Source organism: Ranitomeya variabilis, chromosome 2, assembly GCF_051348905.1.
Source record: "Ranitomeya variabilis isolate aRanVar5 chromosome 2, aRanVar5.hap1, whole genome shotgun sequence".
Taxonomy (NCBI): Eukaryota; Metazoa; Chordata; class Amphibia; order Anura; family Dendrobatidae; genus Ranitomeya; species Ranitomeya variabilis.
The window spans coordinates 721,032,946-721,052,557 of NC_135233.1; the positions used below are offsets into that span (position 1 = coordinate 721,032,946).

The 19,612-nt window shown below is 44.3% G+C and overlaps 1 protein-coding gene across 2 annotated transcripts in view; it reads left to right on the forward strand.

Moving 5' to 3' along the window:
- Window positions 1-467: 467 nt before the first annotated feature.
- DCBLD1 (discoidin, CUB and LCCL domain containing 1) overlaps window positions 468-19,612 on the forward strand; it is a 66,742-nt gene continuing 47,597 nt past the window's right edge. Inside the window, exon 1 of one of the 2 annotated variants that reach the window (XM_077289524.1) lies at window positions 468-836. In XM_077289524.1, the coding sequence (XP_077145639.1) occupies window positions 728-836 (109 nt within the window). In that variant the 5' untranslated portion in view covers window positions 468-727. The remainder of the gene's footprint in view (window positions 837-19,612) is intronic. The other variant, XM_077289525.1, reaches the window with a different exon arrangement.

The following is a 19,612-nucleotide window of genomic DNA, read 5'->3' on the forward strand; positions in this document are numbered from 1 at the left end:
TTATATAATCTGAGTACACACAGTATTGCTATACAGAATATTATATAATCTGAGTACACACAGTATTGATATATAGATTATATAATCTGAGTACACACAGTATTGATATACAGAATATTATATAATCTGAGTACACACAGTATTGATATACTGAATATTATATAATCTGAGTACACACAGTATTGCTATACAGAATATTATACACACAGTGTCTCCACACAGTATTGCTATACAGAATATTATATAATCTGAGTACACACAGTATTGATATACTGAATATTATATAATCTGAGTACACACAGTATTGCTATACAGAATATTATACACACAGTGTCTCCACACAGTATTGCTATACAGAATATTATATAATCTGAGTACACACAGTATTGATATACAGAATATTATATAATCTGAGTACACACAGTATTGATATACAGAATATTATACACACAGTGTCTCCACACAGTGTCAGCCCTGGGTGGCAGTGAGGAGCTCGGCCAGCAGGGGGCAGCACTACGTCCACAGTGCAGTGCACTCCCCTCCCCGGGAGCAGGCTGCAGGCTGGATGGCAGTCGGTGTGGGAGTAGTGCTCGCACAGGGGGCGCCCCGGACGGTTGTGTGTCTTCTCCATGTGGAGTTGCCCTGAATGGAGAGGCCGGCGCTCGCTGTGCGCGTAGTCTCAGCCTGCGGGAAACTTGTTAGCAGGTGAAGTGGCGTACCTGGTGCAATGGCTGCTCCGCGCTGGACTCTGCCGGTGACCGGACTGCTGCCGGTGACCGGACTGCTGCCCCTGCTCTGGCTCACAGCCCCTGCACTGCTGCTGGCGGAGACCCCGGGTGAGTCCTAGCTGTGCGCTCCATTGGTGAGCAGCGTCTTTCCTAAGTTTTGTCTGTTCCTGGGAAAGTTTGGTGAAGACCACGAGCCCTCCTACTGGCTGACTGCCTAGGTTACCTGCAGGGCTCTAGGAGAGCTGGGTGACTGCAGTGGGGTCCTGCCTTGTGTGTACGGTTTATCTGACTTGTTCCTGTGGCCTGATCCTTGTGTGTGTCCTCAGTATGTGGCAGGCAGTGCTGTGGGCAGTATGTGTGTATATGAGCTGAGACGTCGCCCACATGTTCTTATAGATGGCCCTATAGTCAATGGGCACAATGGCTACTGACAGCGATGGGGGGCTACGTGCGGACTAGTGAGAGCTGCATCAGGGAGCTCTGTATTGGGGTGTGGGCACACAGCGGCTCGCCCAGGCACAAACCGCCTGAAAAACCTGTCGGAGAGCGCTGGACCTTCCATGTAGACACTTGTTCACATGTTCAGGCTTCTAAAAATGGCCAGCGGCTAAAAGAAGAGCGTGGTCCGTTCCCCTGGCGTGTGCCACTTGGGAGATGCTCTAATTTACAAGGCGCCGGACGTCTCTTGGAGCTTTTCCATCATTTTTAATACAGGAAAAAAAGTCCAAAAAACTGTAGGAAAAACCTTTTTTTTTTTCTGAAACAGAATGAAGGTTTTTTTTTGCAGCCTCTTAAGTGGACAGTACCTAGTTTGGGGTGGATTCCCATAAGAATCTGCCTCCAAGAAGATTTTTTTTTCTAACCGGGCATTTTTCAAAATCTGAAGCCGCAAAAAAATCTCTTAAAAGACCGAACATATGAACTGGAAAACTGAACCAGTAGAAATGAATCGGAAGAGACTTTCTAAGGCCGTGTTCACACGTTTAGTATCTGTAAGCCCAAATCAGTATACTAGAAACACATCACCTCTCCTGTATTATCACCCACTGCTGGTTTTACAGATACTGAACACGGCCTGATTCCATGTTCAAGGGTATGTTCACACTTCGGGTTTTTTTCTGCATTTTTTGAGCACTGCTGCTTAGAAAAAACACCATAAAGCGCTGACTTAAATGCTAGAAATACATGACCCATTCATTTGTATGGAAAAACAACTTGCTGTTCATATGGTCAGTATTTAAAATAAAAAAAAATGACGTACTTTCTTTTGGCATTTTCTTCTAGGAGGATGCTGAATACAATGCAATACAAGTTAATGTCTTTTTGAGCAATTTTTTAAGCTTTTTTTGCCCAGTGTATCTTTCATTACTTTATAGATTTCTAAAAACTGCTATGTGCACACATTGCGGATTAGGCTTAGGAATTTTTGGTGCGGATTCTGCATCTCTTGGCAGAAAACGTAGGTGCGGATTTGTCGCGTTTTTTGTGTTGACTTGCTGCGGATTTTCTGCGTTTTTACCCCTGCGGATTTCTATAATGGAATGGATACAAAAACGCTGCAGATCCGCAAAAAAGTGGCATGCTCCTTCTTGTAATCCGCAGCGTTTACGCACAGAATTTTCCGCACCATTAGCACATCATATTTTTTTTTTACCATTGATTTACATTGTACTGTAAATCACTTGCGGATCTGCCACCTTTCTGCACCTCAAAAAATGCTGCAGATCCGCAGGAAATCCGCAATGTGTGCACATACCCTAAGAGTATGTGCACGCGTTGCAGATTTGCCTGCGGATCCGTAGCGGATTTGGCCCTGCGGATTCGCAGCAGTTTTCCATGCGGTGTACAGAACCATGTAAACCTATGGAAAACAAAAATCCGCTGTGCACATGCGGAAAAAACTGTGCGGAAACGTAGCGTTGTTTATTCCGCAGCATGTCAAGTCTTTGTGCGGATTCCGCTGCGGTTTACACCTGCTTCACAATAGGAATACGCAGGTGAAATCCGCACAAAAAACGCTGGAAGTGCTCAGGATACAATCATAAAATGTAGGGAAAAATTAGCTTCAGGCTATGTTCACACTAGGCTTTTTTTCTGCATTTTTATGTTTTACAGTATTACAAATCTCATGCACACACATTGGTTTTTTTAGTCCTCAGCATTTTGTGCTTTGCATGTTTTTTTGCACAATAGAGCACGTCACTTCTTTCAGCCTTTTTTCTAGGTTTTTCACCCATTGAAAAAACGCTGAAAATCCGCACCAAAAAAACCGCAGGTGTCAGGTTTTGCAGCATTTTTTTTTGTGCTAAATCCTAATTAAATAGACTGAGTTTTTTTTTTTTTTTTTTTTTGAACCAAGTTTTATCAGCATGCACAAGAGACAAATGTAGCATGGCAAAAACGCAGGGGGAAAAAAAAAAAACGCAAAACCTGTTTTTGCAGCAGCTTCTTTCCTGCCAAGAGATCAGGTTTTGCTGCAGAAAAAAACACAGCAAACCCCCCCCGTGTGAACTTAGCCTTAGGGTATGTGTCCACTGTCCGGATTTACGGCGCTTTGGACGGAGCGGAAAGCCCGCTCCGCCCAAAGCGCTGCCCCCTTCTGTACGTGCGGTGATTCCGGATGTGTTCATTGCACACATCCGGAATCACCGCACCCCATACATAGGGTCCTGTGTTTTACCTTGCGGCGACGGAGCTGAACATCTGGACACTGCGGGTTGAACACTGCGGTTGTATGCAGCGTTCATTCCGCAGCTTATCCGGATGTAAACCAGCCCGTGGACACATACCCATAGTATTCCAAAATGCCATAGAAATGGAGCAGTTCCTGACGTGACTTCTACTTGAAATATAGAGAGTTTTGACCACCAGAAAGACGCAGTGTGAACATAACCTAAGGGTTTTGCTTATTGTCAGCTGAGACTTCCCCTCTTGTATTTTCAGTGGCCGCACTTGGTCAGATGATGATTGTAGCTTGGTGGTAGAATTAGATTAGTAAAAGCCTTCTGATATATCCAATATAAATCAATGGTTTTATCATACCATGCGATAAATCATTAATAGTGATGAGCTAACGTGCTGGGATAAGGTGTTATCTGAGCATGCTCATGTGCTAACAGGGTGTCTTCAGAGTGCTCTGATAATATGTCCGAGTCCCCACAGTCGCATGAATGGCACGAGAGGTGAGTATAGGCTTTATTTTTATCAGGGCCAAACATATAGATCAAGAAGGGGTTGTCTTAGTAGTGGATAACCCCTTTAACTGCCCTATTTAGAGCTAAGATTTTTTGAGAAAGAAATCCTACTGAAAGGGTTTTCTGGTTTCAGAAAAATCAAACTCGCCTTTACTCACCCTCCCCAGGTCCAGCAATGAGCTTCTGCTACTCCCAGTGTCTGTGATTGTCTGCAGCGCTGATGTTACTTCGTCCGTGAGCCACTGAGCTCTCCGATTCGCTATGACTCTAGATGTGATGTCAGCATCGCAGACAATAAGAGACACCAGGAGCAGTGGCAGACACTCTGTGCTGGACCCGTGGAGGGTGAGCAAAGCACAGTTGGTATTTTTTGTACACATAAGTGCAAGGGGAGAGGGCTCCGTTTGTTTGTGTTTTATAAAACCCTATACAGATTCGGTGAACGTGGAAGCCTCGACTTTAGCACAGAGTGAAAGGTCGCCGTACTCATTAGATTAAGACCAATGTTAGCCATATTTTTAGTCAATCTGCTTGGAGATGGGCGCACTTGATAACTCTTTGACCAGTAAGGCTGCCGTCACACTAGCAGTATTTGGTCAGTATTTTACATCAGTATTTGTATGCCAAAACCAGGAGTGGGTGATAAATGCAGAAGTGGAGCATATGTTTCTATTATACTTTTCCTCTAATTGTTCCACTCCTGGTTTTGGCTTACAAATACTGATGTAAAATACTGACCAAATACTGCTAGTGTGACGGCAGCCTAATAGTCTATATTCCTGGGTGATTTTACAGACCAGACTAGTACATGTAATAGTAGGAGCCAGTCACAATGGCTGTCTGAACCAGGCCGTACTCATCAGATAGCTCTGCGAACCACCCAGAAAGATGTTGCAAGTCGCCTATCGTAGCGGCATAACTCCCCTAAAAACAAAACAATCGGCATCGTAATTCCCACTGTTGGATGATGGATGGTCTGATGAGTAGCCAGTCCACCAAACCGGCACCGTCACATCATGTGTACCAGGGTCTCAAGGTTGACAGACCATCTAATATGTATTCACTGTTCGGATAATGTTTGTTGGCCCTTTTTCGAGGCAGTGGAGGTGGGGAAGGATTGGGAATTATCCATTTCTGACTTTGGCTTCAAAAATAAAATAAAGCCTGAAGGTAGAAACGGACAGGCCAGTTTAAAAGGAATCTGACCCTCCCTGGAAAATTTTGATCTCTTACTATAGGCATACTGGTAATAGGATGATTAAACCAGTCTTACCTGTATGCCTCATAGCTGCGGTGTACATCTTGAGAAATTTGTTTTATGTTAATGATTTTGTGTGGTGCCTGGAAGCAATCACTGCCTCCGGTCTTCATTAGAATGGCACCCCCCTCCCATTAGCGCCACAGTGACCTGTTCAGTGCTGTAATCCCGCAGCTATGAGGCATACAGGTAAGACTGGTTTAACCATCCTATTACCTGTATGCCCATAGTAATAGATCAAACTCATCCGGGGGGTAGTGACAGATTCCCTTTAAGTCCAACCTATGACAAGTGCCAGCTATTGATGGTCTAGTGAGATGATCTGACAGCTCCATAGGGATCAGTGAAGTTGTGAGTTGAGGTTATTGGGTTGGCCTGAAACTTGCGTCCATCGTAATACAAATGTAATTTGTCATCAGTTATTCTGAAACTGTCCAAGTCTTTATTCACCTGGGTTCCTGCAGACTGGATAACATCTTCAGATTGAAAAACTCGCATGAAATATTTTTGGAAGATTTTAGTAAATCTTTCGCAAAAAAATCCACAAGACCACAATCGTACATTATCCATAATAAAGTGCTCTGAGCTCCTTTGGATTTAGCGCAACCATGACCTTAAAGGATTGTTCTAATATTCTTTTGGAAGAAGCGCACCACTCGCTTGCGTTCCTTCTTCTTGCTCCTGAAGATTGATAAGTCTGATAACAGCACTAAAGCTAGCTGGATACAGAGCTATGGCTCAGAGCAGTGCTTGTGTAACGTAGCGTGGGGCGCTAGCTGTGGGTGGGGTACTCCTCTCTTGCACCCCAGCATGTTACATGAAAATACTGGTCCTGGCTTGGTGTGTGCGTTTGTGCTGTGGGGTGTTACGCCCATGCTGGCCACATGTAATCGATGTCACTTCTTCTCGCACGTTTCAATATCACAGGGCATCTCTGTACATATTCTCTTCACTTCTCTGGTTCCAGTCTCCGCTAGTCTCACTTGTTTCAGCACAACCGAGCCTAGTACCACAGTTCGCGAAAGTCCTCTTTTGCCTTTGTGTGACTGCTGACGTATGGATCCCCCCACAATAATGTGCTGCAATGAAACGCCGCTGTCAGATCCGGGACATGAGGGTGTGTATGAGTTATACATACCCCCACCCGTAGGTGCCGCCTCGCTCTCCATACACTTGTATGGATCAAGGCCGTACCCTCTAGTCGGACATGCCCACTGGCCGGCGGCATTACTAGCCGAGACGTGGCCTCTCTCCAATACAAGTGAATGGTGAGCGGTGCGCCGCCCACTGGCTGGGTGTGTGTATAACTCATGCACACCCTCCGGTCCCGGGTCTGGAGCTGGCGAATACCGGCAGCACACAGTGCGTGCCCTGGGGGAACTAAGAAGTCTGCAGTTAGAGTGACTGCAGACTTATCAGTTTTGATCGGATAACCCCTTTTAGGAATCTCGCTATCCTCTGCTTTGATCTTCTCTCTCGACTTGGGGACACCCACGAACCGCGGCACTGCACACGCTGGACCTTAGGTCGGTGTCTGTCACTCGCTGGGCCTGAACTCCCTTTCTAACAGGAAGCTGTGGCGGTCCTTGCATTAGCCCCTCCAACTATGGGCTACTCCCAACACTTATCTCTATCTTACCCTATTCACTGTCTGTTGCTGGGCAGAACACTGCAATGCATCACAGTACAATTCACATTACACATCACCCTCACAATAACGCATGACATTGTACATAGCACTGATGTCTTCAAAGGTGAGCAGGCCAATTCGGTATATCCAATCCCTTACACTGTCACTCTCAAAGACTGTGGGGGATTGATAAGCTATGACATTAAAAATCCTTCTGGTCTTGAGAATGGGGGGATTTTTAAGAAGAGGTACATTGTTTTTACAAACACTTTGCAGGTTTAACCATTTATAAAGTGAGAGCGCCCCTTTATTGGTGCCCTCATAGTTTGGGGTTGCTGCGTAATGCTAACGCACTACATACTGTACACCAATGAGCCCCATCCTTAGAACCGCTGGCGTGCTGTGAATCCTGCGGCTGACATGACACAATGTATACAGATGTGTGTATCTCACGTGATGAAGAGCAGCCATGGCAGGCACACATGGCGTCCAGGTATGGGATGAAGTGACTGTTGGTTTCATGGACACATTACTAATTATAGAGTCATATGTATGGTTTGGATCCTTTGTTAGTCACTGTCTGAGATACTCTGCAGACTGGTTTTCTGACTGATCTGACACATAATGTAAATTCTGTTATGAAACACATAATTAGGGTGGGAAAATTGTTCCAGAAATGATTGTGTAAATATGAAGGTTCAGCTACAAAGAATGACAAACTGGTTCCCAGTCTCTGTATCATGACACCAAAAATGTCATAGGAAACCTTATACACTGTAACAAAAAGCATCACTCACTTAAAGGGAACCTGTCGGCCAGTACATGCTGCCTAAATTGTAAGCAGCATGTACAGGTCCTTCTCAAAAAATTAGCATATAGTGTTAAATTTCATTATTTACCATAATGTAATGATTACAATTAAACTTTCATATATTATAGATTCATTATCCACCAACTGAAATTTGTCAGGTCTTTTATTGTTTTAATACTGATGATTTTGGCATACAACTCCTGATAACCCAAAAAACCTGTCTCAATAAATTAGCATATTTCACCCGACCAATCAAATAAAAGTGTTTTTTAATAACAAACAAAAAAACCATCAAATAATAATGTTCAGTTATGCACTCAATACTTGGTCGGGAATCCTTTGGCAGAAATGACTGCTTCAATGCGGCGTGGCATGGAGGCAATCAGCCTGTGACACTGCTGAGATGTTATGGAGGCCCAGGATGCTTCAATAGCGGCCTTAAGCTCATCCAGAGTGTTGGGTCTTGCGTCTCTCAACTTTCTCTTCACAATATCCCACAGATTCTCTATGGGGTTCAGGTCAGGAGAGTTGGCAGGCCAATTGAGCACAGTAATACCATGGTCAGTAAACCATTTACCAGTGGTTTTGGCACTGTGAGCAGGTGCCAGGTCGTGCTGAAAAATGAAATCTTCATCTCCATAAAGCATTTCAGCCGATGGAAGCATGAAGTGCTCCAAAATCTCCTGATAGCTAGCTGCATTGACCCTGCCCTTGATGAAACACAGTGGACCAACACCAGCAGCTGACATGGCACCCCACACCATCACTGACTGTGGGTACTTGACACTGGACTTCAGGCATTTTGGCATTTCCTTCTCCCCAGTCTTCCTCCAGACTCTGGCACCTTGATTTCCGAATGACATGCAAAATTTGCTTTCATCAGAAAAAAGTACTTGGGACCACTTAGCAACAGTCCAGTGCTGCTTCTCTGTAGCCCAGGTCAGGCGCTTCTGCCGCTGTTTATGGTTCAAAAGTGGCTTTACCTGGGGAATGCGGCACCTGTAGCCCATTTCCTGCACACGCCTGTGCACGGTGGCTCTGGATGTTTCCACACCAGGTCTGGAATCGGTCCTTCTCCACAATCTTCCTCAGGGTCCGGTCACCTCTTCTCGTTGTACAGCGTTTTCTGCCACATTGTTTCCTTCCAACAGACTTACCATTGAGGTGCCTTGATACAGCACTCTGGGAACAGCCTATTTGTTGAGAAATTTCTTTCTGGGTCTTAAGGTACCGTCACACTAAACGATATCGCTAGCGATCCGTGACGTTGCAGCGTCCTCGCTAGCGATATCGTTTAGTTTGACACGCAGCAGCGATCAGGATCCTGCTGTGATGTCGCTGGTCGCTGAATAAAGTCCAGAACTTTATTTGGTCGTCCGATCGCCGTGTATCGTTGTGTTTGACACCAAAAGCAACGATACCAGCGATGTTTTACACTGGTAACCAGGGTAAACATCGGGTTACTAAGCGCAGGGCCGCGCTTAGTAACCCGATGTTTACCCTGGTTACCAGCGTAAAAGTAAAAAAAACAAACAGTACATACTTACATGCGTCCCCCAGCGTCTGCTTCCTGCTCTGACTGAGATCCGGCCCTAAAGTGAAAGTGAAAGCATAGCGGTGACGTCACCGCTGTGCTGTTAGGGCCGGAGCTCAGTCAGTGTCAGGAAGCAGACGCTGGGGGACGCGCAGGTGAGCATGTACTGTTTGTTTTTTTTACTGTTACGCTGGTAACCAGGGTAAACATCGGGTTACTAAGCGCGGCCCTGCGCTTAGCAACCCGATGTTTACCCTGGTTACCCGGGGACCTCGGCATCGTTGGTCGCTGGAGAGCGGTCTGTGTGACAGCTCTCCAGCGATCAAACAGCGACGCTGCAGCGATCGGCATCGTTGTCGCTATCGCTGCAGCGTCGCTTAATGTGACGGTACCTTAACCCTCTTGCTTGAGGGTGTCAATGATGGCCTTCTTGACATCTGTCAGGTCGCTAGTCTTACCCATGATGGGGGTTTTGAGTAATGAACCAGGCAGGGAGTTTTTAAAAGCCTCAGGTATCTTTTGCATGTGTTTAGAGTTAATTAGTTGATTCAGAAGATTAGGGTAATAGGTCGTTTAGAGAACCTTTTCTTGATATGCTAATTTATTGAGACAGGTTTTTTGGGTTATCAGGAGTTGTAGGCCAAAATCATCAGTATTAAAACAATAAAAGACCTGACAAATTTCAGTTGGTGGATAATGAATCTATAATATATGAAAGTTTAATTGTAATCATTACATTATGGTAAATAATGAAATTTAACACTATATGCTAATTTTTTGAGAAGGACCTGTATTAGCCACTGTGTGTGTGATCACAGCCATATATGTTTGTTTCTGAAACGCTGCGGCATTTAAGAGAAACGCATGCTTTCAATAGCCGCCGAGGCTTCCTGCATGCGCGTATAGGCAGAGGCTTGCCAGTCACTGTCAACAGGTGGGGAGAAGCCACCAGGGACCCGCCAGTACGACTAGTCACCCATGTGGCTCTGTCTCCGGCGGCTAGTCACCGCAGGCTTGGGGTAAAATCTATGTGACAGCCGACTGCAAAATCGCATGCAGTGTCAATGGGGAGAGTGTAGTAAGCACACGTGGTGGCATACCTCTGGCCAGAGTGTTGGGCATCCTGAAGTCCAACTTGCCCCACTCTTCTTGCTCTCAGAATCTGCTGTATGCGGTGGGTTGGAACACCCCCATTCAGATGAGATCGGGTTCAGGTAACTCGTCTGTGTACAATTGCCCCAAGTGTTGTATACAATGTATATTGTTGTGTTGGGACCAGCTGACCATCTAGTTTAGTGTGTGTTAGATTAATAGGGGTGGCTCAGTGGTTAGCACTGCAGCCTTGCAGCACTGGGGTCCTGGGTTCTAATCCCACCAAGGACAACATCTGCAAGGAGTCTGTATGTTCTCCCTGGGTTTCAGCTCAGCACTTTAATATCATACTGATAGGGAAGTTACATTATGAGCCCCAATAGGGACAGTGATGATAATGTCCGTACAGTGCTGTGGAATTAATGGCGCTATATAAATGAGAAAAATATGTAACAAATCGTAAACTGCAGATGTTGCAGGTGAAAAATCCTTTAGAACATATGGGTGTTGGAATGAATAGCTGTTGGGGAACCACCATGTCAGATGGGTGCGAGTCCTACATCCGGCATATGTATACACTGGCGGTGTACAAGCTCTGCACAGCTCCATTCAATGTGTAGTGGCTGCGGCCAGGTCCTATAGTACCCCAACTAACCTGAGATGGGTCCTAGGTTTTCTGACTGGTCAACTTTAATTACACTGGTGAACTGAACCCCACATACTGTATGCATTACATGCTTACTGCAAGAATGTGAATGGCGCCAGTGAAAAAAAAAAAAGCAGTTTTCAGTTTTCGGAAAGAATCGAGCTGCTACCTGGGAAATGTGTGGTCCTAATTTTGGGAAGGTATATGTGATATAAGGCTGCTCCTGTATATCCCAGGCCTGTGATGACCATTCCTGTTTGGCCATTGGATACTGTATACAGAGACCGCTTGTTACGTTGTGATTTGGACGGTGTTCAAAGCAAGAGATACTTCTGGCTTCATTGTGTTTTCCAGCCAAAGGAAGCCGTGCCCTCTATTTATGGATTAAGAAAACACAATGCATCACAAGTGTCTTGGCTTCCTGTAGCAAAATACATGCGAGGCGACCTGTACTTGTCAGCATTTGGCCACCTCTACTAACTGTGCCAGGCTTTCTCATTGTATGCCACAAGGGTATAGACATGAGGGTATGTCCCTTATCTGCTTTTTTTGACCATGAAGGTACTTAACAGTATGAGAGGAATGTATTTGTGTGTCTTAAGGTACCGTCACGCTCAGAGACGCTGTGGTGATATAGACAACGAGCCGACCTAAACTAGATCGCTGAAGCGACGCTGTTTAGGTCGCTGTAGAGACGTCAAATACAGCAGCTCCAGAACGATGCAGGAGCGATCCAGTGACATAACGGCGACTCACTTCTCGTTCTTGCTGGTTGTTAGCTCCATTACATCCATTGTTAGCGTCGTTGCTTTTGATGTCAAACATGACGATACACGCCGACCTGGCGACAAAATAAAATTCTGGACTTCTAGCTCCGACCAGCGATGGCACAGCGGGATCCAGATCGCTGCTGCGTGTCAAACACAACGATATCGCTATCCAGGACGCTGCAACGTCACGGATTGTTGTCATTCTCTTTGCAAAGTCGCTGAGTGTGATGGTACCTTTAGAATATAGCCTAGCTTTAGGCACACTATTACAGGTATCAGGAGACAATCTATGTATTTAATCGTCTAAGGGGTACTTCCGTCTGTCTGTCTGTAACGGAAATCCCACGTCGCTGATTGACCAATCAGCGACAGGCTTAGTCCTGCTGTGAAATGGCCCCTCCCTACTCTCCTCCGGTCAGTGCCAGTGTGTCGCCCCATCCCGGACCAACTTTTTACTATTGATGCTGCCTATGCAGCATCAATAGTAAAAAGATATATAATGTTAAAAATAATAAAAAAATAAAAAATTGTGCTATTCTCACCTTCCGCTGTCCACCGATGCGCGTGATGCTGCCGCCAGCTTCCGTTCCCAGTGATGCATTGCGAAATTACCCAGATGACTTAGCGGTCATGAGACCCATGACCGCTAAGTCATCTGGGTAATTTCGCAATGCATCACTGGGAACGGAAGCTGGCGGCAGCATCACGCGCATCGGTACAGCTTCGCTGGACGCCGGAGGGTGAGTATATAACTATTTTTTATTTTAATTTTTTTTAACAGGGATATGGTGCCCACACTGCTGTATGCTGCGCGGGCTGTGTTGTATGCTGCGCGGGCTGTGTTGTATGCTGCGCGGGCTGTGTTGTATGCTGCGCGGGCTGTGTTGTATGCTGCGCAGGCTGTGTTGTATGCTGCGCGGGCTGTGCTAAGCGCGACGTACGTACATACGTACATACATACATATTCTAGAATACCCGATGCGTTAGAATCTGGCCACCATCTAGTGAGAACATAAACATTTAAAGGTAAAAAAAAAAAAGTCCTAAGCATGCTATACTTTGGTGAGCGCAGTGGATCTTTGCACTTTTTTATATAGATTGGAATCAATCTTTAAAGGGAATTTGTCATCAAGTGTTTACTATGTAATCCAACAGCAGCATGAGGTAGGGACAGAGACCCTGATTCCAGTGATTTATCACTTAGTTAACTGGGAGCAGCGGTTATGATAGAATCCTAGTTTTCTCTGCTTCATATCTAGCAGAGCTCAGTAGTTTAGCTGTGTAACCTCGCTCACACCACTGATTAGCACCTTTCTGTATACATTATGTAGTGACAGAAAGCTGCTAGTCAGTGCTGGAGGTGTTTTATCAGCCGGAGATTATCACTGGAGGACTAGTAAACCTGCTGTTGTTTAGTCCTTCATATTCATGAGCTCTGCATAACCCACTTCCACCACTGATTGGCAGCTTTCTGCACATGCATAACATAGCCAGAAAGCTAACAATCAGCGCTGTGCATCATGATGCTTTCAGAGAGAGTAGCAAAAACCTAGTGACAGATAAGCTGTATGAATTTGAAGTCATAAGGAGATATAGTAGGAACTCTTGGATCTTTTATGGCTCTGTACAACACAGAACCATGTGTCTGAGCATTGAAATTATCTGGCACCAAATTTCCAACATTACATGGTCCATGTGCAGCGCTGTACATGCATCCGCAACGCGTAGGGTTGCAGGAGCTGCCTACAATTGCATGTTCTATTTCTGGTGTTAAAGTGGACAAGAATAATGCATATTGACTGAAATTGGTCAGTGTGCTATGTACAGTCATTTGCCATTTATTAAAGTCACTTTTTTCTATTTCTTTCTTCTACTTTCTTCTGCTTGTTGCCTGTCCTGCTGCACAAAGTCTCCTCTTAACAGTTGTTGTAGAGATGTGTCTGCTGCTATAGAACTCTGTGTGGCATTGACCTGGTCTCTAATCTGAGCTGCTGTTAACCTGCGATTTCTGAGGCTGGTGACTCGGATAAACTTATCCTCAGCAGCAGAGGTGACTCTTGGTCTTCCTTTCCTGGGGCAGTCCTCATGTGAGCCAGTTTCTTTGTAGTAGTGCTTGATGGTTTTTGCAACTGCACTTGGGGACACTTTCAAAGTTTTCCCAATTTTTCGGACTGACTGACCTTCATTTCTTAAAGTAATGATGGCCACTCATTTTTCTTTACTTAGCTGTTTTTTTCTTGCCATAATACAAATTCTAACAGTCTATTCAGTAGGACTATCAGCTGTGTATCCACCAGACTTCTGCTCAACACAACTGATGGTCCCAACCCCATTTACGGTATAAGGCAAGAAATCCCACTTATTAAACCTGACAGGGCACACCTGTGAAGTGAAAACTATTCCCGGTGACTACCTCTTGAAGCTCATCAAGAGAATGCCAAGAGTGTGCAAAGCAGTCATCAAAGCAAAAGGTGGCTACTTTGAAGAACCTAGAATATAAGACATAATTTCAGTTGTTTCACACTTTTTTGTTAAGTATATAATTCCACATGTGTTAATTCATAGTTTTGATGCCTTCAGTGTGAATGTACAATTTTAATAGTCATGACAATACAGAAAAATCTTTAAATGAGAAGGTGTGTCCAAACTTTTGGTCTGTACTGTACATGTGATCTGTCCTGGATGCATGATATGGATGATGCATTACTTAGTACATATACATGGATGTGATCTGTCCTGGATGCATGATATGGATGATGCGTTACTTAGTACATATACATGGATGTGATCTGCCCTGTATGCATGATATGGATGATGCGTTACGTAGTACATATACATGGATGTGATCTGCCCTGGATGCATGATATGGATGATGCGTTACGTAGTACATATACATGGATGTGATCTGCCCTGGATGCATGATATGATGATGCATTATGTAGTACATATACATGGATGTGATCTGCCCTGGATGCATGATATGGATGATGCGTTACGTAGTACATATACATGGATGTGATCTGTCCTGGATGCATGATATGGATGATGCGTTACGTAGTACATATACATGGATGTGATCTGTCCTGGATGCATGATATGGATGATGCGTTACGTAGTACATATACATGGATGTGATCTGCCCTGGATGCATGATATGATGATGCATTATGTAGTACATATACATGGATGTGATCTGCCCTGGATGCATGATATGATGATGCGTTACGTAGTACATATACATGGATGTTATCTGCCCTGGATGCATGATATGGATGATGCGTTACGTAGTACATATACCTGTACTGGATGATGCGTTACATAGTACATATACATGGATGTGATCTGTCCTGGATGCATGATATGGATGATGCGTTACGTAGTACATATACATGGATGTGATCTGTCCTGGATGCATGATATGGATGATGCGTTACGTAGTACATATACATGGATGTGATCTGCCCTGGATGCATGATATGATGATGCATTATGTAGTACATATACATGGATGTGATCTGCCCTGGATGCATGATATGATGATGCGTTACGTAGTACATATACATGGATGTTATCTGCCCTGGATGCATGATATGGATGATGCGTTACGTAGTACATATACCTGTACTGGATGATGCGTTACATAGTACATATACATGGATGTGATCTGTCCTGGATGCATGATATGGATGATGCGTTACGTAGTACATATACATGGATGTGATCTGTCCTGGATGCATGATATGGATGATGCGTTACGTAGTACATATACATGGATGTGATCTGCCCTGGATGCATGATATGATGATGCATTATGTAGTACATATACATGGATGTGATCTGCCCTGGATGCATGATATGATGATGCGTTACGTAGTACATATACATGGATGTTATCTGCCCTGGATGCATGATATGGATGATGCGTTACGTAGTACATATACCTGTACTGGATGATGCGTTACATAGTACATATACATGGATGTGATCTGTCCTGGATGCATGATATGGATGATGCGTTACGTAGTACATATACATGGATGTGATCTGCAATGTGACATTGGAGGGAAATGAAAAGCGTCAGGGTTGGAGCCCTAATTTGTAATTGCCTGGCTAGACTGTTTTATCTCCTCTGGTATACAGATAGTTGCTTCCTAGTAGGAACAGCCTTTTGTAATGATATTTTCTTGTAGTTAATAAGTGATGGTCCTTATCTGTCACTTTGCAAATGAAATAAATTATCCATTCATTGTGCTTAATGACCGATGACCCCGTTTAATAAGAAGCGAGCATCTGTTGATAGGGATTCTCTTCCTTAATCACGGTCGTTGGGAATGCGTGGATGCACTGTGGCGTATGTGCAGACATTATTTTATCTATTTGTCCTGCTTTCAGCACAAATTGCCAGGGGAATGCTTTGTTTCCACTGATCGCTGTCTGTGAGCCAACATCCCACTCAGCGTGGTCACAGCTCAGCGTCTGCTGCCCTGTCCATAGGATTTCCTGCTCCTTTGTTCTACACCTATACCATAGTGCACAGCTTCAAAGGTTTTGCCTCACAAACTTGCCTAACCTTTTTCAGTTGAAAGATGTCAAGACAGAACTCCAATATTTCTAAAGGATTAATCCCATCCTTCTAAATGGATATTGTCAGTTCCTGTAAAAACGAGGACTTTATTTTTTAAATTAGTTTATTACAGTTTGCAATTGCAACTGTTCTTGAGATAATACATTTCTTCTTTTATTTACTGCTTGTTGCCTAGGAAACCAAGCACTGCTGGCCAGGTTTAGGAGGTAACAGGGCACGCCAGCAATCCCAGCCAGCGCTAAACTGTGCATACAAGTGAGAGCTTGTAAGCGCTGCACACATTCTGTTGTCCTACAGTGGTCGGACTGTAAAGTTGAAGTGTTAATATCTCAAAAACAGATGACAATTTTAATGAGCTGTAAATTGCAAAATGTCTTGTAGTTACAAGCAGCACTATTCTCTTCACAATACAAATTTAAGAAGATGGGAATAATAACCCATTAATGGGGTCTGTCAAACGTTATTGGTGTCCGCATATAACAGGTCCAGCACCGTGGTCATTGTCACTTATCACAGAACAGAAAAACAAAACTGCACCATTGCTAACTTTGCCTTAGGCATTTTTTTCACCTTCATTGTCAGTTTTGAAACATAAGTAAAATAAATAATTATGCATGGCTGAGTTGGTGCGAATTAGTTAACATGACCCATCCATCGGTCGCGTCAATAATCTGCAGCTGCTAAACTAAAGCTGTGAGGATCGCCTTTTGCCTGCCAGAATCCATGGCTCTTGTTTTGATTAGTTAGCCTGGTGCGCGATGTCATGATGCACGTGGGACATGGCGCCAGAGGCCGGCTAAACAAACGAGCCGCGGATCTGGTAGGTAAGAGGCGGTGCGGATTACGGACGTGGTAGATGCATTGTGTTGTATGAATCGATTCACAGCATTTTAATGTCTAAAAAAAAAAAAAAGTGTCATGGCTAAAAGTAGTGGTCAATGGAACACTCAGTTAATGGTATTGCACAGGACAATGGTGCAAATTCTGCCTGTCATGCGGTTGTGTGGGGAAGGATGGAGTGGTTTTTGAGTATTTTTCATTCATTTCTTTTTTTTTTTTTTTTTTTTTTTTTTTTTTTTAGAGTATTTATCCATTACAAAAATCACCTCAAAATCTGTGTCTGAATTGTCTTCCCCAACCTGCTGGTTACACTGTAAATTGTCGGAAATCCCCTCTTATAAGGCACTGTGTTTTACCTGCGGTTTTTGTGCGGATTCCACTGCGGTTTTACACCTGCGGTTTTCTATTATGGAGCAGGTGTAAACCGCTGCAGAATCCGCACAAAGAAGTGACATGCTGCGGAATGTAAACCGCAGCGTTTCTGCACAGTTTTTTCTGCAGCATGTGCACTGCGGATTGCGTTTTCCTTAGGTTTATGTTGTACTGTAAACGCATGGGAAACTGCTGCGGACCCGCAGCAAAATCCGCAGCGTGTGCACATAGCCTTAGCATGCTGCGGGCCCCCCTCCATACAGATCCTTATATGCTTCTGTGCCGGAGCTGTCAGCACTTTCCTCCCATGCCCACGCATGCTGCGGAGCACGCTGGTCCTGTCATTGTGTCCTGTTTGATGACATGCAGGTTTTGTTTCATTAGGCATTGTTTACCAGGGACAGTGATTCCTGATGTCCCACAGTGCCATGTCTTGTTTTATTGTCTGTTATGGAATAAACAACCCAATATTTACTACAGGTAAAAGCAAAACATGGTGATTGTATTGTTAGAGACAACTTTGTATGACTATTAGCAGGAGAATCTTTTCTAGGCATCCAATGGGCTCTACGCCATGAATTACAGGAAGAACACTGATCCAGAACAGCCAAAATCCAAATCGCTGCAATTAGTGACATGTAAGGGTGTGCTCACACCGAGCTTTTGGAGTAGGCACTCTCCAAAAACCATGAGGAGTGCAGCAACAACAATTTGGAGAATTTCTGCTCTGAAAACTCAGTAAAAAAAACAAAAAAACTATGTGAACACACCCTAGTGATGATCCTGCTGGGAACAGGGTTGTGAGAGTTTCCAGTTATGACGTTACGTTGTGGCATTGGGCCCCATTGTCCAGCATACCCTTCTGCTCCTGATCTAATCCTTGTGGTGGGAGCAGGTTGTTGCAGACTGTCATTTACACCTTAGCCTTGCTGGTATTGTTCTGGAGAGACACCAGCTGGCACACTTGGTGCTGACTTCAGCAGTTTCTGGGATTGGAATGACATTTTATTGTGCTGATCAGTTTCAAACAAAACACACCATGCTCTTCTGCCTCCCTGCTGACCTTGTTTCTTATGTAAATTGCCGTAACGCCCTATGGATCTTTAGGAAAGCCTTATGACACATCCTGGCTCCATGCACACTGTAGGACTAGTTTTGATCCAGCTTGGTGAATTACAGACCACAGGTCTTATTTCTAAAAAAATGTTTTTTTAGGGTGTAAGTTCATGTTAGTTTGTTCATTGTAAATGAATCACACTATATTAATTTATGTAATGAGAAGCTTTCCTAAGACCCTGTTCACATCTGCATTAGGTATTCCATTCAGAGCCGCGATCACAGATTAAGCTAAAGTGCTAGACGGAGCATGTCGGAAATAAGACAGTCCGTGATATAGCCTCATTGGTGTCCAGCATGAAGTGGCTCTTTTAATAGTTTCAGATTTTTGTTCTTGTAGCGAAGCACGAATACCAAAATAATGCAGATGTGAACAGAGCCTGATCCAAATAATTCCTGTATGCAGCTGCAAATGGCACGCACCAAACATATTGCATTTTAGATCCTTAATAAAAAAAATGTATTACAGATGTGTGCTATCTTCTGGCACAAATTATCAGTGTGGATGACTGCCAAGGCTGATTCTAGAGATGTACTACACAGTTATATTACAGATTACATGTGTGTGTACGCTGTAAAGGGACTGTAAGCACAGAATGACTGTTGAGACTAAAGGTACCTTAACACTAAACGACTTTGCAACGATATCGCTAGCGATCCGTGACGTTGCAGCGTCCTGGATAGCGATCTCGTTGTGTTTGACACGCAGCAGCGATCTGGATCCTGCTGTGATATTGCTGGTCGTTGCTGAAAGTCCAGAACTTTATTTGGTCGTCAGATCGGCGTGTATCGTCGTGTTTGACAGCAAAAGCAACGATGCCAGCAATGTTTGCCTGCGCTTAGTAACCCGATGTTTACCCTGGTTACCCGGGGACTTCGGCATCGTTGGTCGCTGGAGAGCTGTCTGTGTGACAGCTCTCCAGTGACCACACAGCGACGCTGCAGCGATCGGCATCGTTGTCGCTATCGCTGCAGCGTCGCTTAATGTGACGGTACCTTTAGATTTGGCTCACGTCTATACTCCCTTTACCACATC